Genomic DNA, 21,405 nt, shown 5'->3' on the forward strand with positions numbered 1-21,405 from the left:
TGCATTCCTGACAAACATTCAGGGCTGTAAGCAGCTCAAATCCTCATCACACACAGGCTCAGGGCTTGTCTTTCTTCTGACGACCTTGGGCCTATTTTCCTGAGATTTTTCTCTCCTTAAGGGCAAACCGTCTGTCTGTTTCTACTGCGAGATGCCATCAATTACATTAATTTCGGGCTGCCCACGAGCTCCCAGTTACATCTGCCAGCAGAGCAGAGCAGAGCTGCCTATGGAAGCAAGCAGGGAGCAGCAGCTCCCTGGATTCCCACATCTGACCCACGGATGCTCCCAGCTGCTGTTTGTGCTCTGCCAGCATCCGAGTGACATCTCTATCCCCAAACGTGTCACCCCCGGCGTGGCTGTGAGGCTGCCAGCTGCAGGTACCTTCCTGCCTAATGACCCACTGCATGGCAGAGGAGCAGTTAATAATCTTATTTATCTGAGCATCCTTCTTCCTGCGAGCTACGGGGGTTAAAAATTAATTTCTCTCGCACAAACGGCTTCATTAAATCCCTTGTTCCCCGACGCTGCAGATCTTGCAGTTTCCCAACACTGATATGTGCTCGTGGCATAGGGTTTGCTTGTTTTGTTTTGTTTTTTTTTTTGATGTCAGAAAACAAAACCAATCTGTCATTATAAGCATAAAGAGGCTCAAACTTCATAGTAACTTGTGTTTTGCTGAAACCCCAAACAAGCAATGTGAGTTTCGCTGCAATGAATGCTGAACTGAAACACTGAAAAGACTCAAAATCCTTCATTTAGTAATTAAAAGAAAAGGCAAAGATAAAATCTCTCTCTGAATTTATAAACATACTTAGTTATTTTGGGAAGTCCTACTAATTCTCTCTTCCAAAAGCTACATTAAAACCAACTCAAAATACTCAGTTATTTCGTTAATATCATTAATTTGTTCATTTTTAAAGTTCATTGTCCTTCCTTTAGAATATGTCTCACAGCACACACACAGCCATCTGTTCAGTGCATTATGTCAAGCACACAGTAAAAACCACAAGAAGTCCCAGCTGCAATTTTACTATTACTTCATCAAAAATGTAATTTCCTCTCGCAATACTTCATCAGATGATAACTGAGCGTGTGATTCACAAAGAGAGTAAAGAAAGCAGCCCAACAGCAAAACCCCAAACGAACCCAAAACCTCAAACTGCAGTGACACCAAAGTCCCTCATCCATCCTGGTGTGGCACAGCAGCTTTGTGGCTCTGCCCAGCAGGTTCTGGATCTGATACCAGGGCTGGTTACAAACCCCACGAATTTGAGCTAATTATGGGTCAGAGCAAGAATGGGAAAAGAAGATTAGCAGTGCAGAGTCACATTAAGTAGAGATTAACACAGAGCTGAAAAATGAAAGTCTCTGCTCTATTTGTCTAATCCTGGCTCTCGCCTGATCTAAGGAAATCCACTGTATTAAATACACTTGGTACTATACCTAACAACATTAAATCTTGCAATAACTGCTTTCACTATATTTTATTTTCATAAAGCTTGAAGCCTTTTCCAAGCTACATCTTCCCCTCTGAGCATCATCCCTGTTTGCTGTTGATTGCAGTGACATCTATTGGAGAGGCAGTGCTTGGCCACAGGAGCTGCTTTCACCAAAGATCAACATTTTCAGGTTGAAAATGATCCTCCCCAAAATGAAAAGTCAAAGTTGGGATTGCTTTTCCCTAGTTTTAGCACAGCTTTGCATAAACCAGACTCCAAACAGTGAGATTCCCAGGAATTGTGAGTGGGTTGGCTTTAGTTGAGTCATTTGTTAATAATCCTGGCATTTTCCCAAAATGCTGATCAGCACGTTCCCATCCTCACCCACAGCAGTGCACAGACACTTCCACAGATCCTGTTTCTGCCCACCCCATGCACTTCACCACACCTTCCTCAAAGTCTGAACTGAACTTGATTCCTTTTTTTCCATATTTTATTTAGGAAAGCCACTGTGCTCTCGCTGATCACAGACATCACTGAATCTGCTAAAAACCTCAGGTGTGTTGAGAGCTTCCCAATCCCAACCCAACCCTCCTGTACCCACAGATTTATCACAGTGGGGAATCACAGAATCATGCAATGGTTTGGGTGGGAAAAGCCCATCCAGTCCTGTCCAACCTCACCTTGGACGCTTCCAGGGATGAGAAATCCCAAACTTCTCCATCCCAGAGCCTCCCCATGCTCTGAGTCAAGAATGCAAAGTCAAAATACCAAAGAAGTTTTAAAATCTCTTGCTTTGGTGGAGAAACCACTGCTCCTCAAAAAGCATCTCAGGAAGATAAATCATTATGCTTTTTTACAGCTTCATTGATTTCTACATTATCTAGAGACAAAATAAAAGGAAGGGGGTATTATTATCCCCTTATTAGATACAGTTAAATATCCTTGCAGACAGGAAGTCTGAGCACAGCACTAACTTAGTCCATTATCTAAGCCACCTTCCACAAATTTTTTATTACTATCTATTTTTATTATTTTAGACTTATTTGAAACCAACCAGATCGATCTCAGTCAACCAACTGACAAAAGATTTCACTAAAAATATAACAGCAATTGAAATTAAGGATTTCAAGCTCTTTCAACAGTTGTCTTTTTAGTTTTCCTATAATGTTTTTTTAGCTCTCTCCTGCCTAATTTATGATTGCAGCAAATAGTGTGACCAAGTTGTACCCAAACTGTGCAGCTCTGAATTCCCCCAAGGAAAACCTCCCAAAACATTCCATTACAAACTGCTCTGCCCATCCATTTCCTCTGCTTCTTTTTTACTACCAACCCCTCATTATGGCAATAAGCCACAACGGGGTGCACATAAGTCCATTAGCAGGTTCTTAGAGCACACCTCTGCCGTCTGCAGCACAGCTGCTCACCAGCACAAACAGCTCCTTTGTGTGCTCTCCCCTCCTTTGACTTGTTTTGATTTTAAAAAAAAAAAAAAAAGAAAGAAAAAAAAATCCCATTCACAACCCAGTGTTTTTCAGATTTGGGAAGTCTGAAAAAAAAAACCACCTCTTTCTCCAAAACAGCCTCTGCCATGGTCAAGTGTCAGAACTCCAAACCTGTGTTGTAAGGTTTCTGGGGGGATGAAGTTTTTTGGAAGCTCCTTTTGCAGCAGGATGGACATGCTGGACATTGTGCAAAACTGTTTCCATGCATGAACTGAAAGCCCTAAAGCAGCAACCTCAAAGCACAGAGAAAACAAAACCCACACCCAGGGTTAGAGCTGGGTACTGATAAAGATTTGACAGTGTCACTAGAAGCAGAAATAAAACAAGAGGAAATACCAGTTGCCCTCAAAGTCTAGGAAAAGCTATCTAAGAACTTAGGAAATGAGGTTGGAAGCATTGGTGGCAGCAAACAGAAAGGAGAAGCAGATCTGAAACTAAGAAGTCACATTTGAAAAAAAAAACAACCAAACAACAAAACACCTGGAACTTTAAACTTTGAACCACAGAACATGGAGGACACATCTGGAGTTTCTCTAAACCAAAAATGACCTCACAGTTCTATTCCCAACAAGGATTTGCCCTCTTTGGATCAAAAACAACCCTTGAAAAGAAAAGGGAGAACATCTACAAGAAATGATTGTTTGTTCCAGCAAGCCAGCAAGGAGAGCCACAGCTTCAGTAGTGGGAAAGCAGAAATAAAAGGGAGAATTGCCAAAAGAAAGTGGGTTTAGATCCCACAGGGGAAATTAAATCAGTACCAAAAGGTTATTCAGCCACTTTAACGGGAAAACAGGCAAAACATGGAGACTCTTGAGGCAATATGGATGGAACAGAAAGGAAAGAAAAATTCTCTAAGTATGGCAGGAAGACTAACAGTGCTCTGCTTTCCTTTTCAGTCTGGGGCATGATGGAGGATGTGGAGACAAAGGATGAGAGGAAGGGTTGAAATAAGTGATAAGCAAGGAGAGCAAATGTCAAGCAGAGCAAGTAAAGTATTTCTGGAGTTTGAAAGAAATTGATGAGCAGGTTCCTGCCACTGCAGCTGCGTTAATAAGAATGCTAAAAAATAAAATAAAATCCATCAGGAGCACATCAAGAGGACAGATTTAACAGCTGTCCCACCTCAAAATGCCCTCCAGGGCTTTCTGTGCTATGACAGAGATTGAGAGCTGCAGGAAGCAAATGGAAGGAGAGGTTATGATGTGAATTTACCTGGGCTGACACCACATCTTCCTTCTAAGATTGCTTATCTTCTAAATCAGGAAGACAATAAATCCACCTGTTCACTTATAATTAGTTAAGGTTTCAAACTCAGTAGAATGAGTTGGGTAAGTGGGTAAGGAACAGATCAATATGGACATAGAAATGGGGAGTTAAGAAAAACAAGCTCTTGCCTGGGTTGGGATTTCTGGGAAAGGTGCTCAAAAATCAGGGCAGAAGTTATGAACACCAAGCAGTTCGCAGAAACAATCCTCTACTGGGATTTGCAGAGAAAACTTTGTTTTTTAAGTGATCACAGAGCAGGGACTCTGTAAAAGGCCCATTCCACAGCTGCCAAGATGCTTAATGTCATTAAGCACACTTGGATCATTTCTAACATGCTTTTTACTGCAAGGGCTGAGGCACAAACTCAGTTTATGCTCCTTAGCCTGTTCTAATTTTTAAAGGAACAGAATGAAGTGAGGAAGAATATATCTCTGTTTTCCAAGATTCATGGACAAGATGGCTACAGCAAAACACTCAACTTCAGACAGTAAAAGGGGAGAGAGAAGGAGATTCCCCTGGACAGATCTGTGTGCTGCTGCCAAGCCTGGTAGGATTGATGAATTTAATATCAGCAGGAGCTTTACCTTTTCAGCTTCCAGACTCAGCCAGCAATATCGTTAGGGATGGCAGCAGAGCTAAAAAATGACCAAGCCCATGAATAAGGAATTACTTCTGTGCAAAGTATTAACTTAGGCCTAGCAAGCACTTGGATTGAGGCACTACCTAATTAGATAACTCAGGTGTCAGCCTACTTATCACACATATCCTTTGACTGGGAATTAGAACTTTAATAACGAGCTGGAATGAGTTTGTTACAATTGGAGGTTTACCGAGTGGGTTTGAGAGCTCAGGATGATGAGAAAAACCACTGTAGCAAATAAAATATAAACTAAAACCCAACAAAAGCCCACACAGGATCACAGAATGTTACAGGGTTGGATGGGACATTAAAGATCATCTCATTTCACCCCTGCCAGGGGTGGAATTCCACACTTTCCACCAGACCAGGCTGGTCAAGGCCTCATTCCACCTTATGCTGATTTGGTACAAAAGAGCATACAGACAAAAAAAAAAAAAAAAAAAAAAAAAAAAAAAAAAAAAAAAAAAAAAAAAGGTAACTGACTTGAGAAAGTCATTTAAGGCTCCTAATTGCGAGTTCAGTATTCCTAAATATTGCAAGATGAGCTTTGGACAATAATATTCCATTTAACCGAAGCTGTAATTAACCCAAGTTGTATTTCAAAAGCAGCTGGTATCTAAATTATGCTGTCAGAAGCTCTTCACTTGCACTGCAGCCCACTCTTCAGGACTACCTAAGTTACAAACCAGGCTGAGGATTGATGCTGTGGCCACACTGAGCACCACAGCCCACAGCACAAGCAATAAATGGCACAAAGGCTTCTCACAGCCTGACTGTGTCCCACAAATGTGACCTGAGGCAACGACTGGAGCACTACTCACCCTCTGCACAAGCATCCTCATCCTCCTCTTCATCCAGGGCAGCTTCCTCTGCATGATGCCTTTCAAGTGCTCTGTAAGGAGGTGGCAGCTTCATGGGAGGTGGAGCCCCATATTTTCTCTGATGGATTCAAACACAAACTGTTAGGTGTTTTGTAACCTCTGAGCACAAAAAAAAAATCCCATTGTCTGTTGCACTGAATGTGCACAGACACAGCACTTAATTACAATGCTAAATTCTGCAGCAAAGGCTTTTTGTGCAAGAAAGCAGAGCAAGAAGTGACACTGAACATCAAGAAAAAGAAACTAAAACACAATTGTGCATGCACATTTACTTGTTGACAAAATACTCGTGTATTGTCATAACCATGAAAGTGTGAACATTAATCAAGGGTTAAAAGCAAACATTAAATTACACTCTGCTTCTTATTACAGTCTCCATAACAAAATTGTCTGGTGCTGATAAACGTCAATTTCTTTAAAACATAAAATAACAACTCAATCCTCTCAGTCCATCCATGAATATTTAAACACCACAGCCCGTCCGTATTTTGGCGTAAATTTAATAAAGATTTTGACTCACATCTCCCAGTAAAATTCTATTACCTCACATAAATACAGGCAGCTCCTATAATGATGCATGTAGCGGCGCATGGCAGGAATGCAGAGCAGCCTCTGGCTCTGATGGAGGTACTGGCTCAGCTAAGCAATTGGTTTTATAGCTCCAAGGAACTGAGTCCTGCCTTGGTTTGCACCACGACTCCACTAAATGATGCTCAGCTGCATCCCCTGCAAGCCCTCTGCTAATAGCTGGATGCACTTTAGAGAGGGAACACCAGGGAGGAGATGCCATTAGAGCACCCAGAATGCCTGGAGTTAATTCTTTCTGTGGCTGGGAAATATGACACAACACCCAAACATCGAGCCTGGGATAATGTTGGTTTTGTTTGGTTTTTTTTTCCTTTTTTACCATGCGCAATGAAAGCTGAACCTGCGTATTGATTTTTAAATTCTTGAAGTTGAATTTGTATAGAATGGTGGAAGTAGTGAGCTGCAAGATGTGGGAAATTTTGTGAGGTATGTGTCATCTCATCCATTTAAAAAAACGTAACAAGGAAGTGCTGCAGTGATCACAGAATGACAGCAATACACGAAATTAATTAAATCCAACAGTAGCAAAAGCAAAAGTGTAGCGAGAGCACTTGGAAGCACAGCAGCTGTTTTTCCAAAAGGATACAACACACAACATGTGCCTCCCACTTTTTTCTTGCAGCCAACACAGACAGAACTGTGCAAAACCCAGATGATCCAGGAAGCATGGGAGGACTCAGGTTCTACTTTACTGAGCAGGTAAAGCTGGAAAACCTGCAGCCTCACTTTCAGCTGCCTGTGACAAATGAGTCACTTTATTATGGCTGTAATTTAGTAATAACTTACAGTCTAAATGTTGACCCTTTGGCTTTTTAAGACCTTAAACATTTGTTAGAGAAGCTGTGTGAAATTACATGAGACACCCAGGCTTATCCAGCAGTTTTCCATGGCTCAGAGGGACAAATATCTCTTGTCCCTCCTGTCCCACTGGAAACCCAGAGGAGAAAATTGTGCCTGGCTGCTCCATTACACCATGTTTTTGTATTAACACAGAGGCAAAAGCACAGTTTACACCGCCAGTCAGCAAAATGATGTTGACATCTGGTTCGTCCACTATTGTTTTAAGTGGCTTTATAGAAATTAAAGTGATCATTTTGAAACAAACAGATCAGCAGAGGAGGATAAACGCTCACAAATCAGAGGGAAACCTTCAGTATTTGAAAAGATACAGGAAAAAGCAGATTTTCCAGCTGGATGTGGCTGCTTTCAAACCAAACTCTTTTGTGAAGACTCTCTGAACACTGGACTAGAAATATCACTGATTCCCCATAGGGATGTGGACTAATAATCCACTAATAGCAACTCTTTCCAACTCCGAGACGACCCCACAGAAGTGCAGCACGACTGCTTTGTGAGCACATGTTCAAAGCCAAAAAGGAGCTACACATTTATGCACTGAAGCTCTTCTATATTCCACCCACCAGTTTATGGCACCAATAGATGAAAAAGGCCTGAAAAAGATTAGGCTCCCTCTTTAACCTCGGAACGCTGCAGAACGCGACACGCCGGAGTGCTGGAGATTAAAGGCAGCACGTTGCCAGAGGATGAGAGCTTTTGAGATTAGAAATATAGATAAAAAAAAAGGCAAGAAAAGGGGATTGTAAGTGCTTCATTGGAAGTATTATCCTCTGGCATGAAAGCACATCTTCAACACGTTTTTCTGATAAGTGAGCCTCGCTGCTCCTGTCCCCGACAGGATCTGAAAGGAGGCTCACAAAAACTTTTGGAGGCAAGAGGGTCCTCTCAGGTACCCAACAAACAGCAGAGTACTGAGTAGGATCAAATGAAAACTTCGTCCTATTTGTAGTTCAATTGCACCAGGCAAAGCTTATTGTCTGCATTAATTCTGTCTCTGCTCCTCCTGCTCTCACACCCTCAAAGTACCTGAACTACACTCCTCAAACAAATCAAATCCCACAGGAAAACACCAAGGCCACGAGAGTGAGACAGCTGAAAATGAAAAATTAATTTTTTCCCCTTACAGCAGCCACTAAAACAAATTCCCCGTTTTCTACCAAACAGACTTTTCCTCTTTTAAAACTGCTGTGAAGTTATTTGGAAGTCACTGTGCAGCAACTGCTTCACCATCAGCTGAGCAGCCCCAGATGCCTTGGTCATTTCCTTGTTTTACACAGCTCTGGGAAATGCAGGAGACTCTGTGGATTTAATTATCCCATAACGTGATTTTACTGTATTTCAGGCAGCCTCCCATTAAGGACATTATTTGTGTACATGTTGCCATTTCTCTGTTTCTGCTGAACAAAGGGAATCAATTTGCCTCCACACGGAGCAAAACAGGTACTTGAGACATGACAGTGAGGAGCTGTGCTAAGTACAGGGTTTCAGCACCCAGCAGACACCCACAGAATACGTGTCAGAATGTTTGGCAGAAATTTGGCAAAAAATCATAGAATCAAAGATATTTCAACAAAACACTTCAAATTTAATTTCAGACTTCAGAGGGAACTTATCATGGAGTTAGAATACATGCTATTATACCATTTGATTTAGTAAAACCTGGGTAGAGCACTGAATGGAATAAATACCTTATCGCTCTTATTTTCTTTGTCTGCATCCTGATCTTTGCTGACTTTGATTCCCTTAGGCTGGGCAGGAGAAACTACCTGAAAAATAATGTACATTACACACATTAGACAGAGAATTATACCTGCAAAACAAACTTCCAGATCAGCTCCTGACAACGACAAAGCTCCCCAGGGCACTCTGCATTTTGTCCCATGTAGAAGGGCATTGCAGTGAAGTCTTTAAATTACATTATTTCATTGAATTTACTGAATGACATTCTTACAGCAAAAGCACACAGAATTCTGGGATTTCTGGGTGTACTTTAGGTAGGTAGAATTGAATGCCTGTTCTTACTAAGGCTTTAAAAACTTTCTTGCTTTGGCCTTGAGGATGAGGAGATGCATCAAATCTCTTGGACTAATTTACTCCCAGATCACTATTTCAGGTCCCTCTGGTGACACATTTTACAGGGAGCTGCTGGTGTGAATCTGACTGATTTTAGTTACACCTCCGTTCCTCTGGATAACAGAGTTTGTTTTTACATTATGAAATTTGGACAAATTAAAATACACAGGGCCAGACTCTTATTGCAGAGGTAGGAGAATTTAATTAACTCCTAGTCAACAGATTTACATCTACTCCATGTGTATCAGGGAAATGAGGTTTCCAATCAGGCCAGAGAAGTAATCAATTAATCAATTAGTCTGTAATTGACTGAAAGGATCCATCCTTGGACACAAAAATCAATGGAACTTGCTGGAAGGGATTTAACAAAAATTTAAAATAAGATGCTTGTTACGCATTTATTAAATTTTGGAATAGAAATGGAAATAAACTTACTTTTGGTACATTAGCCAAGCCCTGGACTACAAACACCACAGGATTTCCTGCATTCTTGATGGCTTCTACTGCTTCCTCATGGGTGGCATTTTGTAGGTCTACCCCAGAAACCTGACAAACAAAGTTTATTTTTATGAGGTACAGAGTCACTACAAGGCATCACAAACACTTGCAGAAGATTAGTGTATCTGAGGAAGGCATCAAAACCAGTCAAGAGTAATTATTTGTAAAGGATGTTTCGATGATGGTTTACAGAAAAGTCTATTACTTAGTATTCACAATTAAAAGATGGCCATATGTTGCCTAGAACAATTCTTCTAGATAAAAACATAAGGAAGAAGATATCTAACATAATGTTAGATATAATCTAACTCTTCCAGATTTTACCTGTTCATAAACTAAACCTGTCAGCACTATCAGCTTGGCACCCCACATTCTGAACTATTAATTTGGAGAAAAATGAGTACAAAATCAAGCAGGGGTGAGAGGCAGGAATGACATTTTCCCCCGCAGCACCTGCCAGAATCAGGGATTTATCCCAAACAGTGGTTCTCAGTTAACTACTCTAAATCCACACACACAAAATAACAGCCCATAATTCAGTACAAACAGTCTGTGCTCTTGTATATATTAAATTTATGCTTATAGATACGCTACAACTTATTCCTCATATATTTGGGAGGAGGACACTCCCATTTTTTTCACTTCCCCCTCAGACACCAGGAACCATTTTTTCTTAAATGTTAAGAAATGTTAAGAGGAGAATGTTAAAAGAGCTCCACAGTCAGACCTTCAAAAAAGAAACACCACCAGAGGTTTCTTTTGGTTTTCAAAACACAGTGTTGTCAATACTTCATGAAATGGTGGCAGGATTTTGTTCCTCTCTCCACCCAACGCCGTTCGAGTCAATTTTTATTTCTTAGACTAAAAAAAGGAAGGTTTATCTCCATTTACCTCGAGTATTTTATCTCCAGTTTTTAAAGCCCTTGTTCTTCCTGCTGGGCTGTCTTCCAAAACTTGTTTGATAAAGATCCCTTTAAGTTCTTCTCCATTCTTCAGGCGCTTTATGACAGTTTGGCCACCAACAATACTGATTCCTAGGGACACGTGAGGGTCTCTGAAGATCTCAACACTGAAAAAAATATGTGGTGGTTTTAACAGCTTCAAACGGGTTTTTTTTTTTTTTAACTATAAATGCAAAGCCTTAAATAAATGTAAGCTCCTGGTCTTTCAAGAAGATTTAAGAGAGTAAAGAGATAAAGTCAGAAGCCTGAGGATGCTCTCCAAAGAGTTGAGTTCTCACCCTGAGCAGATCTCACCCCACAAAAAGAACAAAATTCTGCTGCCAATCCATGCCCACTGGGCAGAGGCTTTGATTTCAGAGAAAGTCAGATCTTCATGTAAACACTCATCCTCTTTCAGCCTGAGCAAATTGTCTGGGAATGGGAAGCCCTGCAAGTGGCATGCTAGACAAATAATGAAGTATTTCATCCAACTTTCTGAATGCTGACTTCAGTGCATATTCATCAGCCCAAGCAGGAACTTTCTGATCATATTTTACTCGGGACCATAAAAACAATTCACCTAAAAATGTTAACAATACAACAAGGATGTGGCTAAAAGTTGGCTTGGCAGTTTGGAATCCTGCCATGGACTTGAGCAGGCAACCCATGGAAAGGGAGACAGCACAGCTCTGTGTGCATTGTTCACACCTAATAGTTATTAAATGAGCAAGAACTTGTAGGTCATCCACAACCCAAACCAGCCAAGCTTTCCCAAGTCAGCTGTACAAATAGAAGGTGTAATTCTGCTGAACATCTGTTAAAAATTCCCTCTCTTCAGGAAAACCCAAGGTACACAGGTACCCTAAAGTTATTGGCAGAGGAGGAGAGAAAAAAACTACCCAACAAGAACTAATCTGGCTCACAGAAAAAAAAAAAGACAGAAGGCAAATGGGAAGGAAAAATGTAATAATGTGAACGTACGTCCGTGGTGGTCCCCAGTGGCTGAAGTTTGGAGTTTCTTCTCCTTCTCCTTCTTCTCTCTCGGGTAATTCACTAATTTGGGGCAGAGGGGAGGGGAGGAATAAAAAATAAAAGAGGCATCAGCCATGCCAGGTCACAATTCCTCACATATTTTGTATCTGGCAGCGAGACAGCAACACCTTCTCACACTGCCCAGTTTAAAGCAAACGTACAGAGTCAACAGACCAGACAGGAATTTTTGTATTTAGGTTTAAATGTACTTAAGGAATGCTCCAGAAATAAACATGATGGGCAGACCAAATTTATAAGCTGCTCTGTGATACACAAATCTGCACTGCATTTACTCAATCAGAATGACTATTTAAGCAATTAACATTTGCTTTCTGATAAATATGCTGCGATGCTTAGAGAGGGATATAAACATGCCAAAACCAGTAAGCAGATGATGATCCAAGTGGGAGAACAGATCCTGTGTGTTCCATTAAACCCTCCAGAATAATCCTCTCACCTTATTGTTGAGCTGCTTTCCTTCTGAGAGGAGATTGCACAGGAAATTGGGGAAGTCCTGAGGATTGGAATCAACAGGCTCCACTACCCACTGAGCCCAAACTGGTGGGGAAAGACTGGCACACTTGATAGAAGAGGGAAATATCCACAGCCAGTGCCAGCCCAAGGTTTCTCAGCACCACTGGCAGGACTGGAGTTTCCTGCAGAGGCCTGAGAGCTGTAGCTGAACTGCTCTTCCCAAAAGGAAGAACAAAAGAATGGGAAAATCAAGGAGAGCTCCTTAAAGTTTTAAGGCAAACTCCATCTCCTGGGGGAAAAGTCACAGAACTGTCCCTCTGTGTCTGCCTCAGCATTTCACACAGCCTTTAATGATAACTCAGCTGAGTAAAGCAAGAGGACAGTGAAGATCATTAACTGAAAGTCTTTCAAAACCTGAAATCTCTCTCCATACCTGCACAATGCTGTTCTAGGCTGAGCTAAGGTGGTTACTCTCCGAGATTCCTGGTTCTTGGAAAAAACATAATTCTCCTCTTTCTGCACTTCTTTTCCAACATCTTCCAAATCAGCAGCAAGCCCAGGTCCTTTGGAGTCACCCTGAAGCTTTGTCCCTAAGGAAAAAAAGGAGTAGATGTGAGCTTTTGCTTTGAACTGAACTCTCTGAACTCTCTGTCCAGGCACCCACCAATTATTTCACCCTTGGAATGAAACCCCTAATCCCACCAGCTTCCAGATGTGTTTAAAGCCAGGCTGGACAGGCTTGGAGCTGCTTCCTCCCAAACAGGGAGTGCTGCTTCAGGCAGGGGGATAAATTTATTTCCCTGATGGATCTACCAAATTCTAACCATTCATCTCTGGCCATCTGACAAGGAGAAACTTTGCTCCTCAGCACAGATCACAAAACCAAGATATGGGGCAATTATCTACCACAGAGCTCACTTGCAAATATTTGGTTGTGCTAAAGTCACCTGGAGAACTTGTCACTTTATTTTTATTTTTTAAGTGTAAAAATCTATAAAGTTAGCAATAAAAAGTGACAGAGCTGTGGCAGGGACACCTTCCACTATCCCAGGTTGCATCCAGCCCTGTCCAAGCTGGCCTCTGATTAAATTATTTCTTCCTACCTTCTAATCTAAACCTGACCAGATCTGGAGGAGGAAGCAAGGTTATAAAGCTGAAACCTATTTAAAACCAGACTGCCTTGAGCCTGCAGAAATCTTCATTTGAATATTTTATCATTCGGAAGTATTTGTGTTTTGCTAAAGAATTTAGATTTGTAAATACGAAATGATGAGACAAAGAAAAACCTTCTCACAAACCTAAATCCATCTCGGTTTTCACTCCTGACTGGGTTGTTTCAGCATCAAATGTGTCTTTTTGGTAGCTGCTGTGTGCTGTGGCTCCAGGAAAGTGTGACCTTACAGTAGCATTCTCTTCACACTTCACAGAAGAGAAAAGAAGTAATTAAAGTTTGGAAGCAATGGTATTAACTTACACTGGGGTATTTGACAGGAACATTAATTTTTTACAGCAAACATACACATTTCCTCAGCTACATTCATATTTATTCAGGTAACTATGAAATACTAACTGCTCATTTAAATACTAACTGCTCATTTACGCACTGCATTAAGAAGAGGCATGAAAAATGTGATATGCAATTGAAATATAAAGCAACTGTATCTTTCTCCTCACCTGCAATTTGGACAAAAATTTCTTTACTCTTGCTCATTTGTTTTGTGTAAGGAACAAATGGATAAAGTTAATATTGCGCACTCTGGGATAAAATTGTCAGTAGAAAGTGCATTTTAGTCTGTTTATATACATAGTGCTTAAGGGGACATGCCAAGCAAAACCTGAAATTCTCTGTGGCTGTGACATTAAATCCTTTTCCACTCCTTTTTTTTTTTTTTCATATAAAACCACATACCTTGGAAGGTGGTACATGGGAGGCTAACAATGTCACTTTTTTCTTTGGGAAGGAGATGAACAAACAATCAGAAAGAGAAAATAATTCTCAGAATACTTGAGAAAGATGTATAAAGAGTTTTGCAATTTCCCTGAAGCTGTCTCATCCTACTCCTATATCCACCAGTATCCTTGCCATAATTCCTTCCTCAACTGTACAAGGAACTGATTTGGGTTTAAAAAATGAGGGAAAGAGGGAGTTTCTCTCACTGAAGCCCCTGGAGTATTAAACCCATGCAATGACATTCTGCTGTTACTGACAGACCCCATATTAGCACAGCTTCCAAAAAAAAAACCAACCCCACAAGTCAGAGATGGGAAAAAAGATAAATTCAGGATGCCTGTGAATACACCAACCACGTATCTCACCCCAGCAGGTGAATATACAGACAATAAATAACTAAAAGAACTTTCCAAGATGTACAGAAGGACAGACTGGTGTCTGTTAGAGGTACCCAAGTGAATAAATCAGTTAAATTCCAGTAATTAAAACACCAGAATGAGTCCTCAGGGTTTAGTTTTGGAGTTTGCCCTGAGGGATCCATGCTCAGCATGGAGACCAACACAGCATTCCTCACCTTTTCATCTTCCCTGAGTGGATATTCCAGGGACTCTGTGGGACTCAGGCTAGCACTGGATCTCAAATCCTGTATTTCAGTGCTCTCCAGCTGCTTTGCCCATGGCTCTGTGTCCAGGTTCCTGTCTGAAGTTGCCTTCTCTCCTCCTGATGCATCACATTTCAGAAAATCTGAATCCTCATACTCCTCATCCACCAGCATCTCCCTTTCCTCCTCCTCCTCCTCTGCTCCAGGTTTCAGAAATTCACACATCTCCCAGGACTCCTTCCCAAAGTCATCATCCTTCTGGGAAAGCTGAAATGACCTTCCCAAGCCCAAATGGGGTTCATCAACGAGTTCTTCTTTATAAGGTGTCTCATCTCTGAAACCCTGCAGAAATCATTAAAGGAATATTTTAGATCATGTTGTCTCCCAACTCTTTCAAAACTATGCTTTAGGTTTTGCCCATGTTTAAAGCATTCTGATTTTTAAAGTGAAAATCTTCTACCTTTTGCATTTTCTGAAATAAAACAGACTCTGTGACTTATGATTTTAACACCAGAAGCAGACAGCACAAATGTTTTTTTTAGTATAAAGAAATTTAAAAGCTGCACAGCTTAGATATTTCTGCAGCCATTTGGAAAAACCAATCTGGACTGAAGTTAGGGAATGAAATTATTAATTAACACTAAAAAAAAACCACAGGAAAAAGCACATATAAATCTAGTTAAAGTATCTCTGTTTTTCAGACATATCTGCTGTTGCTTTATGAATGCATGAACATTTCTCACAATACATTCATCTAAATAAACAACCTAAGACTTTGCTTATGCAACAGTGTCAGCAACTTAAAACCCCTAAAAAAACCCCAAATAAAAGCCATACTTGCTTGTCCCTACCTTGGATATTCCACACAACATTTAACCTGGGGGAGAGGGGAAATGCATGACCCAAACACCAAAATAAAGGATATAAATGACTGTTCATTACCTCCCTGTTTTAAAGAGAACAGTGCTCACCCTTCTGCTGAACTCAAGCCCAAAAAACAAACAACAAAACCGAGGGGAAAGGTATCAAAACCCACTCTGAAAGATCTCACTCAACAGTCCTTTTTCTGGGATTTGTCACATGTTTCCCCAGCTCCCAACACCTCCTGTTCCTCCCGAATGGAATGGGTTCTGTTCCCTGCCTCACAGGGAGGCTGATCAGATTTTATGCCCTGCATTTATTCCAGAATTTTGCCACACACTGAGAGCTTTTCCCCTCTTTTCTTCAGGCCACCAAGTCTCTACAGCCTGAAGAACCCCCAAACCCAACTTCAACACCCCAAACCCCCAAAACTCCGAAACCAATGGGCACATTCAGGGCTCCTTCCTCAAAATGTTTTTGTTTCTGCTTCCTGCCCCTTGCCAGACTCCCCACGGCACTGCACCATTGCTGACCTTCGGTGTCAGGATCCTGTTTTGCTACATTTGTACAAATACAGAAGGAAAACCCCCAGACACTGCCGAGATGTTTGTATAATTCAAGTGAGAGGCAGGAGAGAAAACAAGAGAGAGGCAGGAGCAGAAGGAAACAATGCAGTCAATAGCTGGCACGAGAGCAGAACACCAGCAACCGAGAAATCAGCACATTTTATTAATTTAACTAGCATTAAATGTTGCTTTAACCCATTTGATCCATGTACCTCGATCTCACAAAACACCCAGTCTGCAGTGATCCTGATTCTCTCCATTTTCACTCCATTTCCCTTCGCTCCTGCAGCATCCTTCTCCCACCACCTCCCCAAATCCACGGCGCACTGATCAGTTGGCTCTGCTCAGAACCACGCAGGGTTTTTGTGCCCTGATCCAGCACTTTGCTCTGCCTCATCCCTGACTGCTGCACTGCAGCACCAGGCGCCACCAAAGGCACAGGGAATGCTGCAAACATGACAGGGAAGTCCACTGTGGCAGCAAATAAAATCCTCAAAACCCAAAATCCGTCATTTTTGGGCTGAAATTTTGGTTGCCAGTGCAGCAGTGCCATCTCTCCTGGCTCCTGGGTGAGCAGGTAAGATAATAAATGAATGGGATTTTAGCTGCTACCAAAGCCGTGAGGTAGAACAAAATGCAAGTCAATTCCTCTGAGGGTGTTTTGTCCAAATTGATCATCCCAGTTTCAGGACTTTTAAGATAAAATACTTTCTTTACAAATACTTAATGGCATTGGTTTTATTTAGGAAGTAGAAAACCAATCTGAGCTGGCAGAGGACTAATTCTCTGCCAGGAACTCTTCCCATGTCCCTGGAAAACAACAAACGCCATTTTACATCCTGAAAATCAGTAAATATCATTTATCATCATCCAGGCTAATTTCTTCACTGTGTACCCACATCTGCCCCATAACACTGCTCCTTTTGGTGCTTCTAATCTACCATTTCAGCATGAAATACAGGTTTGCATCCAGAGACAGGTACAAGAAAATCTGGAATTTATTTTTCTTCCTGTGTTGCAGTTTTGGATGATCCTTTATGTATTGTCTTTTCTGGTCTAAAAAGAATACATTTACAAGCATGAATTTTGCAAAGCACTCGAGAAGAGACGAAAATTAAAAGATATTCAAATCTCTCTAGCTCTGCACTGGTGAGAACTGCAATATTATTGCCCATTACCCTGGTATCTGAGCTTCTCACTATCTTTAATGCCACATCCTCCCCCAATAAACAAAATTGTTTCTCAGACAGTAAGAAAGAGGAGAATTGAGGAAAGAGCAAAGAACTCATTCCAGAAAACATCAGAAGGCTATGAAGAAGAAAGTATTTCAAGAGTGCCTTATACTCCACTTTTTTTATTTTGCTTCATGCTAATTAAAAGCATTCTGCTTCCATACCTTACTTGCTCTGCAAAGCTGAGCCCACTAGTTCTGACTAATAATAACAACACAGCATTCCTATATCATAGCCAAGGTAACCCAAGGTATTTTAATGACATAATAAATTTGATAAGGCAGTCTGGGAACTGCACTGGTAAGTGCTCCCAATGCACTTGGCGTGCAGTTTGCTGTTAGAGGCTTTTTCAGAGGGAATCCAATACTTCAGTCTTATCTGAAAAACATACTATTTTTTTTTTTTTTACTTTAAAACATCATTTCCTGTCTGCATAAACTCGAGTTGAACCAAAAAAAGTAACCAAATACCTGTGGTGCTTCAAGTATTACTGAGAAATTGGTGTTATCTATTGGTTCTGGAGAGCCAGGGCTGCTTTTAATGCTGCTGGGATCCACACCGTGCATGTTCTCCTCCTCTCTGCTTTCTCCCTAAAAAATGTAATCCAAACTGTGAGTAAGGAAAATGACAAAAAAATTCCCACATATTTCAATAAATTAAAAGGGAGAAGGAGAACCAGCCATTAGAAAAGAGGGTAAAGTTATGAAATTATAAAAATAGAAAGTCGTAACTGGAGAAGATGAAGTCAACAGCTTTTGTTCTTTGAAGATTTTGGTTCAGATGCACTAAAACCTAAAGTGATGTGTAGAAAAGAAAGACAAATCCAAGGATATGAACAAGGAAATACCAATTTTTAGAAAAGGAAAGAATATATTTAACAGCTTTCTTACATTCCTATTTCACAACTCCTCTACCACTTTGAATTACAAGCACTTTCTATTAACTGGGGCTTTAATTAATTTTGCCTGGGTGCCCTTGATGAACAATAGTGCAGCATTCCCCAGTAAACTACTGCCTGTTCCACAGCCCTGATTCCAGAAAAGGGAAATTCTCCTTGAATTTACAGCCTTGACTTCAAACAGAGTAAGTTTCTTTCATGTCAGCAGAGCTCAAGGAAGCACTTAGCAGTGTCTCAGAGAGAAATGGGCTCCAGCACACATTTACCTGCTTTGCAGAATTGCTGGAACCACATCCCACCTGTGCACAGTGCACATGGCTCTGCCCAGGCACAGCTCCCAGCTCCACGTGGATGTGCTTTAAGGAAGAATTTGAGGACATTGATTTTCCAGGCAGACCTTCTGGACACTGAGCTGCCCACCTGCCAGAATTTCTGGTCCTCTCAAGGCACAGCAAGCCAGCTGTTCCCCAAATCCACACCTGAATTCTCCCCACAACGACCCCACCTGCACACCTCACAGGATCAAATAGGAAAAAATAAAAAGTTCAAATCAGTTCTTACCACCAAAGGCTTGCAGATTCCAAGGGAAACTGTACCTGGGGGCACAGATTTCAGCACTTCCACTGCCTCTGCCAGAGTGGCACCATCCAGGTATTTCTCATTGACGAACACCAGGCGATCTCCCGGCAAGATCTGCCCGCCGCGCTCGGCCACTCCACCTGGCACCAGGGAGCTGATCACAATGGCTGTTCCTGCTGGATCCAAGGGATCCTGGGGGGAAAAATAATAAAAAACCCCACAGGTGAAGGCCTGGAAAGATGGTGTTTGTTTGGAGTGTGTAAAGAGCACTCAAGCACGTTCATCCTGTAATGCTACAGAACTGCAGCCTGCTGAGATGGTCAGAAAACAGTGCTGGCTGAGAGTTCCAGTTTGCAAAAAGGAAGATATTCCAGCACTGGCCTAATCCATTAGGAAATGTGGAGATCTGAAGGGTGACTGATACCCTGCCTGTCCTCTCCCTACACACACAGGCACAGCCAGGCCAACCTGCGAACAGAACAACAACGCTGGCAGCTTTCCACCAGCCTCCATCCAGCCTGGGACGTGCTAATGTCACAGAAAATAACCACTCTGCATGTCACCCCAGGACTCCAGGGCAGCAAAAATGATGGGAAAAGGAATCGCTGCAATGTTAGAAATTTAATTCAAAATATTAAGTTCAAATGGAACCACCAAATATTTGAGAAATAGCAGTTTATGGCTGCTGGGTCAGTGCAGTGTTTCTGCTTTGTCAACTCCACGTGACAACTTATAAAAGACATTTTCTCCACCTTAACAGGGAACAGGAGACAGTAAGAGACGAGTAACTAAGATTATCATTGAAAACAAGGAACGCTGTAGTGGTGGATATAGAGAGTGTGAAACACAAAATATGACACACATTACAAACTGATGAAAAGATATCCACTTCTCCTAATCTTTTATCCTCAAAGCCTTTGCTTTGTGTCCTGTACAATTTCTATCATGCCTTCATTCATTTAAAAAAATTATCCTCAATACAATGAAATGATAAATTATTATATAGTGGCAGAAAGATAAAAAAAACAAATGTATGTTTAAAATTTTTTTTTTAAAAAGCTTTGTTTCCTCATTTGTTTTTTTAAGATTGCAATTAGCCTTTTTCCCCCTTGCTAAGGGCTCATAAAGTTCAGAAATTCTTGCATGCATTGGGTCTCCAAATGCACAATCAGGAACTATTTTCCCCTCAGGACTTACATCTTATTCAGGGCATGGGAGGGATAAAACAAGGGCAAAATTCAAATCACAAAGACCACCACGAATTCAGCACCTCAGTGTTAATTTGAAAACAGGAATGCTTTTTAAACCCTTTATTTTTATATGACTATGCACTGCTTTCCAAGGGCACATGTTTTTTAAGGTATGTGCAAACATATGAGGCAATGCCTGTAATATCTGTAAAAAGCTGAAATTAGAGAAGTGAAATCAGAGTTCAGCAGGAAGAGCCACACTGGATTCAAGTAAATAAAGATTAGCAACAATTCTCTCCTGGACAGAATTGATCTTGCTTGATACTGCTTGATCCTGCTCTTTTATAATTTTTAAATTTTATAATTTATCTGCAGTGCACACAAGAGGTTTCCTTGTGAATGCCATGTCTTGGCAGCCAAGCCCAGCAGGCTCCCTGGGCTGTGCCAAGGTGCTGCTGCTGCCCAAACCTGCTGCTCCTGGTGCCCAGGGGAGCATTCCCTGTGCTCCCAACATCCCAAATCCAGAGATTTTCAGGAACGAACTGAATAGCAGGAAGTTTGGAAGAAGAACCCAAAGGGATTCATTCCAAAATGTGACCAAGAAACCAGCTTTGCTTTAAGTGCTGAACATCAAAAATTGAAGTTACTGCTGCCCTTTGCTCTTGCCAGCAAACCCCTGTGCCCAACGACCCTGGAGCCAACACAGACATCTGAGATGGTTTAAATTTGGGGTTTTGCTCCACTGCAAAATCAGAAATGCCCTTCTGGGCATCTCTGCAGAGCCAGGATTCAGCCCAGAGAGCCACTTCCCAGCAAGCAAAGTGCTGTTCACACCAGGGAGGCTTTGCTGGAGAACTAAACCAGCAAGTTTTCCTATCGTGGGCTCATCTCGCCGTGGCAAGGGAGGCTTGTGCTGCTTCCCTGAATGGGTGAATGCTCTCTCAGCAAAACTACACCTTTGCTGACACAACAGCTTTTATAATGTGACTTTTGCTGGCTTAGCTGTATTGATAAGAAATGAACAAAACAAACCCAGCGCTCACCCCCAACCCATGCAGATAGGCTGACAAAATTTGGGGAGGGAATGACTGGCCCAGTAATTATGGTGCTGGCTGAGGATGGGGGAGAAAATCCCCCATGCCTGGTTCAAATCGCTGCTCTGCCTGATCCAAAGCTGCTCTTTTTTGGGTTCTGGATCAGAACTACTTAGGCAGGCCATGGGAATCTCACCATTAGCTGATTCTGTGCAGGGTCAGTGACCTAACTACCACATTTCTGATGAGAAACAGTCCTGTTTCAACTTACCACTGAAATAAAAACAGTTTTGCT

The 21,405-nt window shown here is 41.5% G+C and overlaps 1 protein-coding gene across 4 annotated transcripts in view; it reads right to left on the reverse strand.

Annotated features, from left to right (window-relative positions):
- The window catches only part of PATJ (PATJ crumbs cell polarity complex component), a 134,395-nt gene that overhangs the window by 68,056 nt on the left and 44,934 nt on the right, over positions 1-21,405 (reverse strand). For all 4 annotated transcript variants that reach the window (XM_085067452.1, XM_085067453.1, XM_085067450.1 and 1 more), the window contains 10 exons: positions 18,869-19,078; positions 17,880-17,999; positions 14,724-15,092; positions 13,497-13,617; positions 12,632-12,788; positions 11,674-11,745; positions 10,643-10,820; positions 9,689-9,799; positions 8,869-8,946; positions 5,675-5,792 (listed from right to left, as the gene is read on the reverse strand). In XM_085067452.1, coding sequence (XP_084923578.1) covers positions 5,675-5,792; positions 8,869-8,946; positions 9,689-9,799; positions 10,643-10,820; positions 11,674-11,745; positions 12,632-12,788; positions 13,497-13,617; positions 14,724-15,092; positions 17,880-17,999; positions 18,869-19,078 — 1,534 coding nt within the window. The remainder of the gene's footprint in view (positions 1-5,674; positions 5,793-8,868; positions 8,947-9,688; positions 9,800-10,642; positions 10,821-11,673; positions 11,746-12,631; positions 12,789-13,496; positions 13,618-14,723; positions 15,093-17,879; positions 18,000-18,868; positions 19,079-21,405) is intronic.

Source organism: Lichenostomus cassidix, chromosome 8, assembly GCF_008360975.1.
Source record: "Lichenostomus cassidix isolate B80296 chromosome 8, HeHo_3.0, whole genome shotgun sequence".
NCBI classification, from domain to species: Eukaryota; Metazoa; Chordata; class Aves; order Passeriformes; family Meliphagidae; genus Lichenostomus; species Lichenostomus cassidix.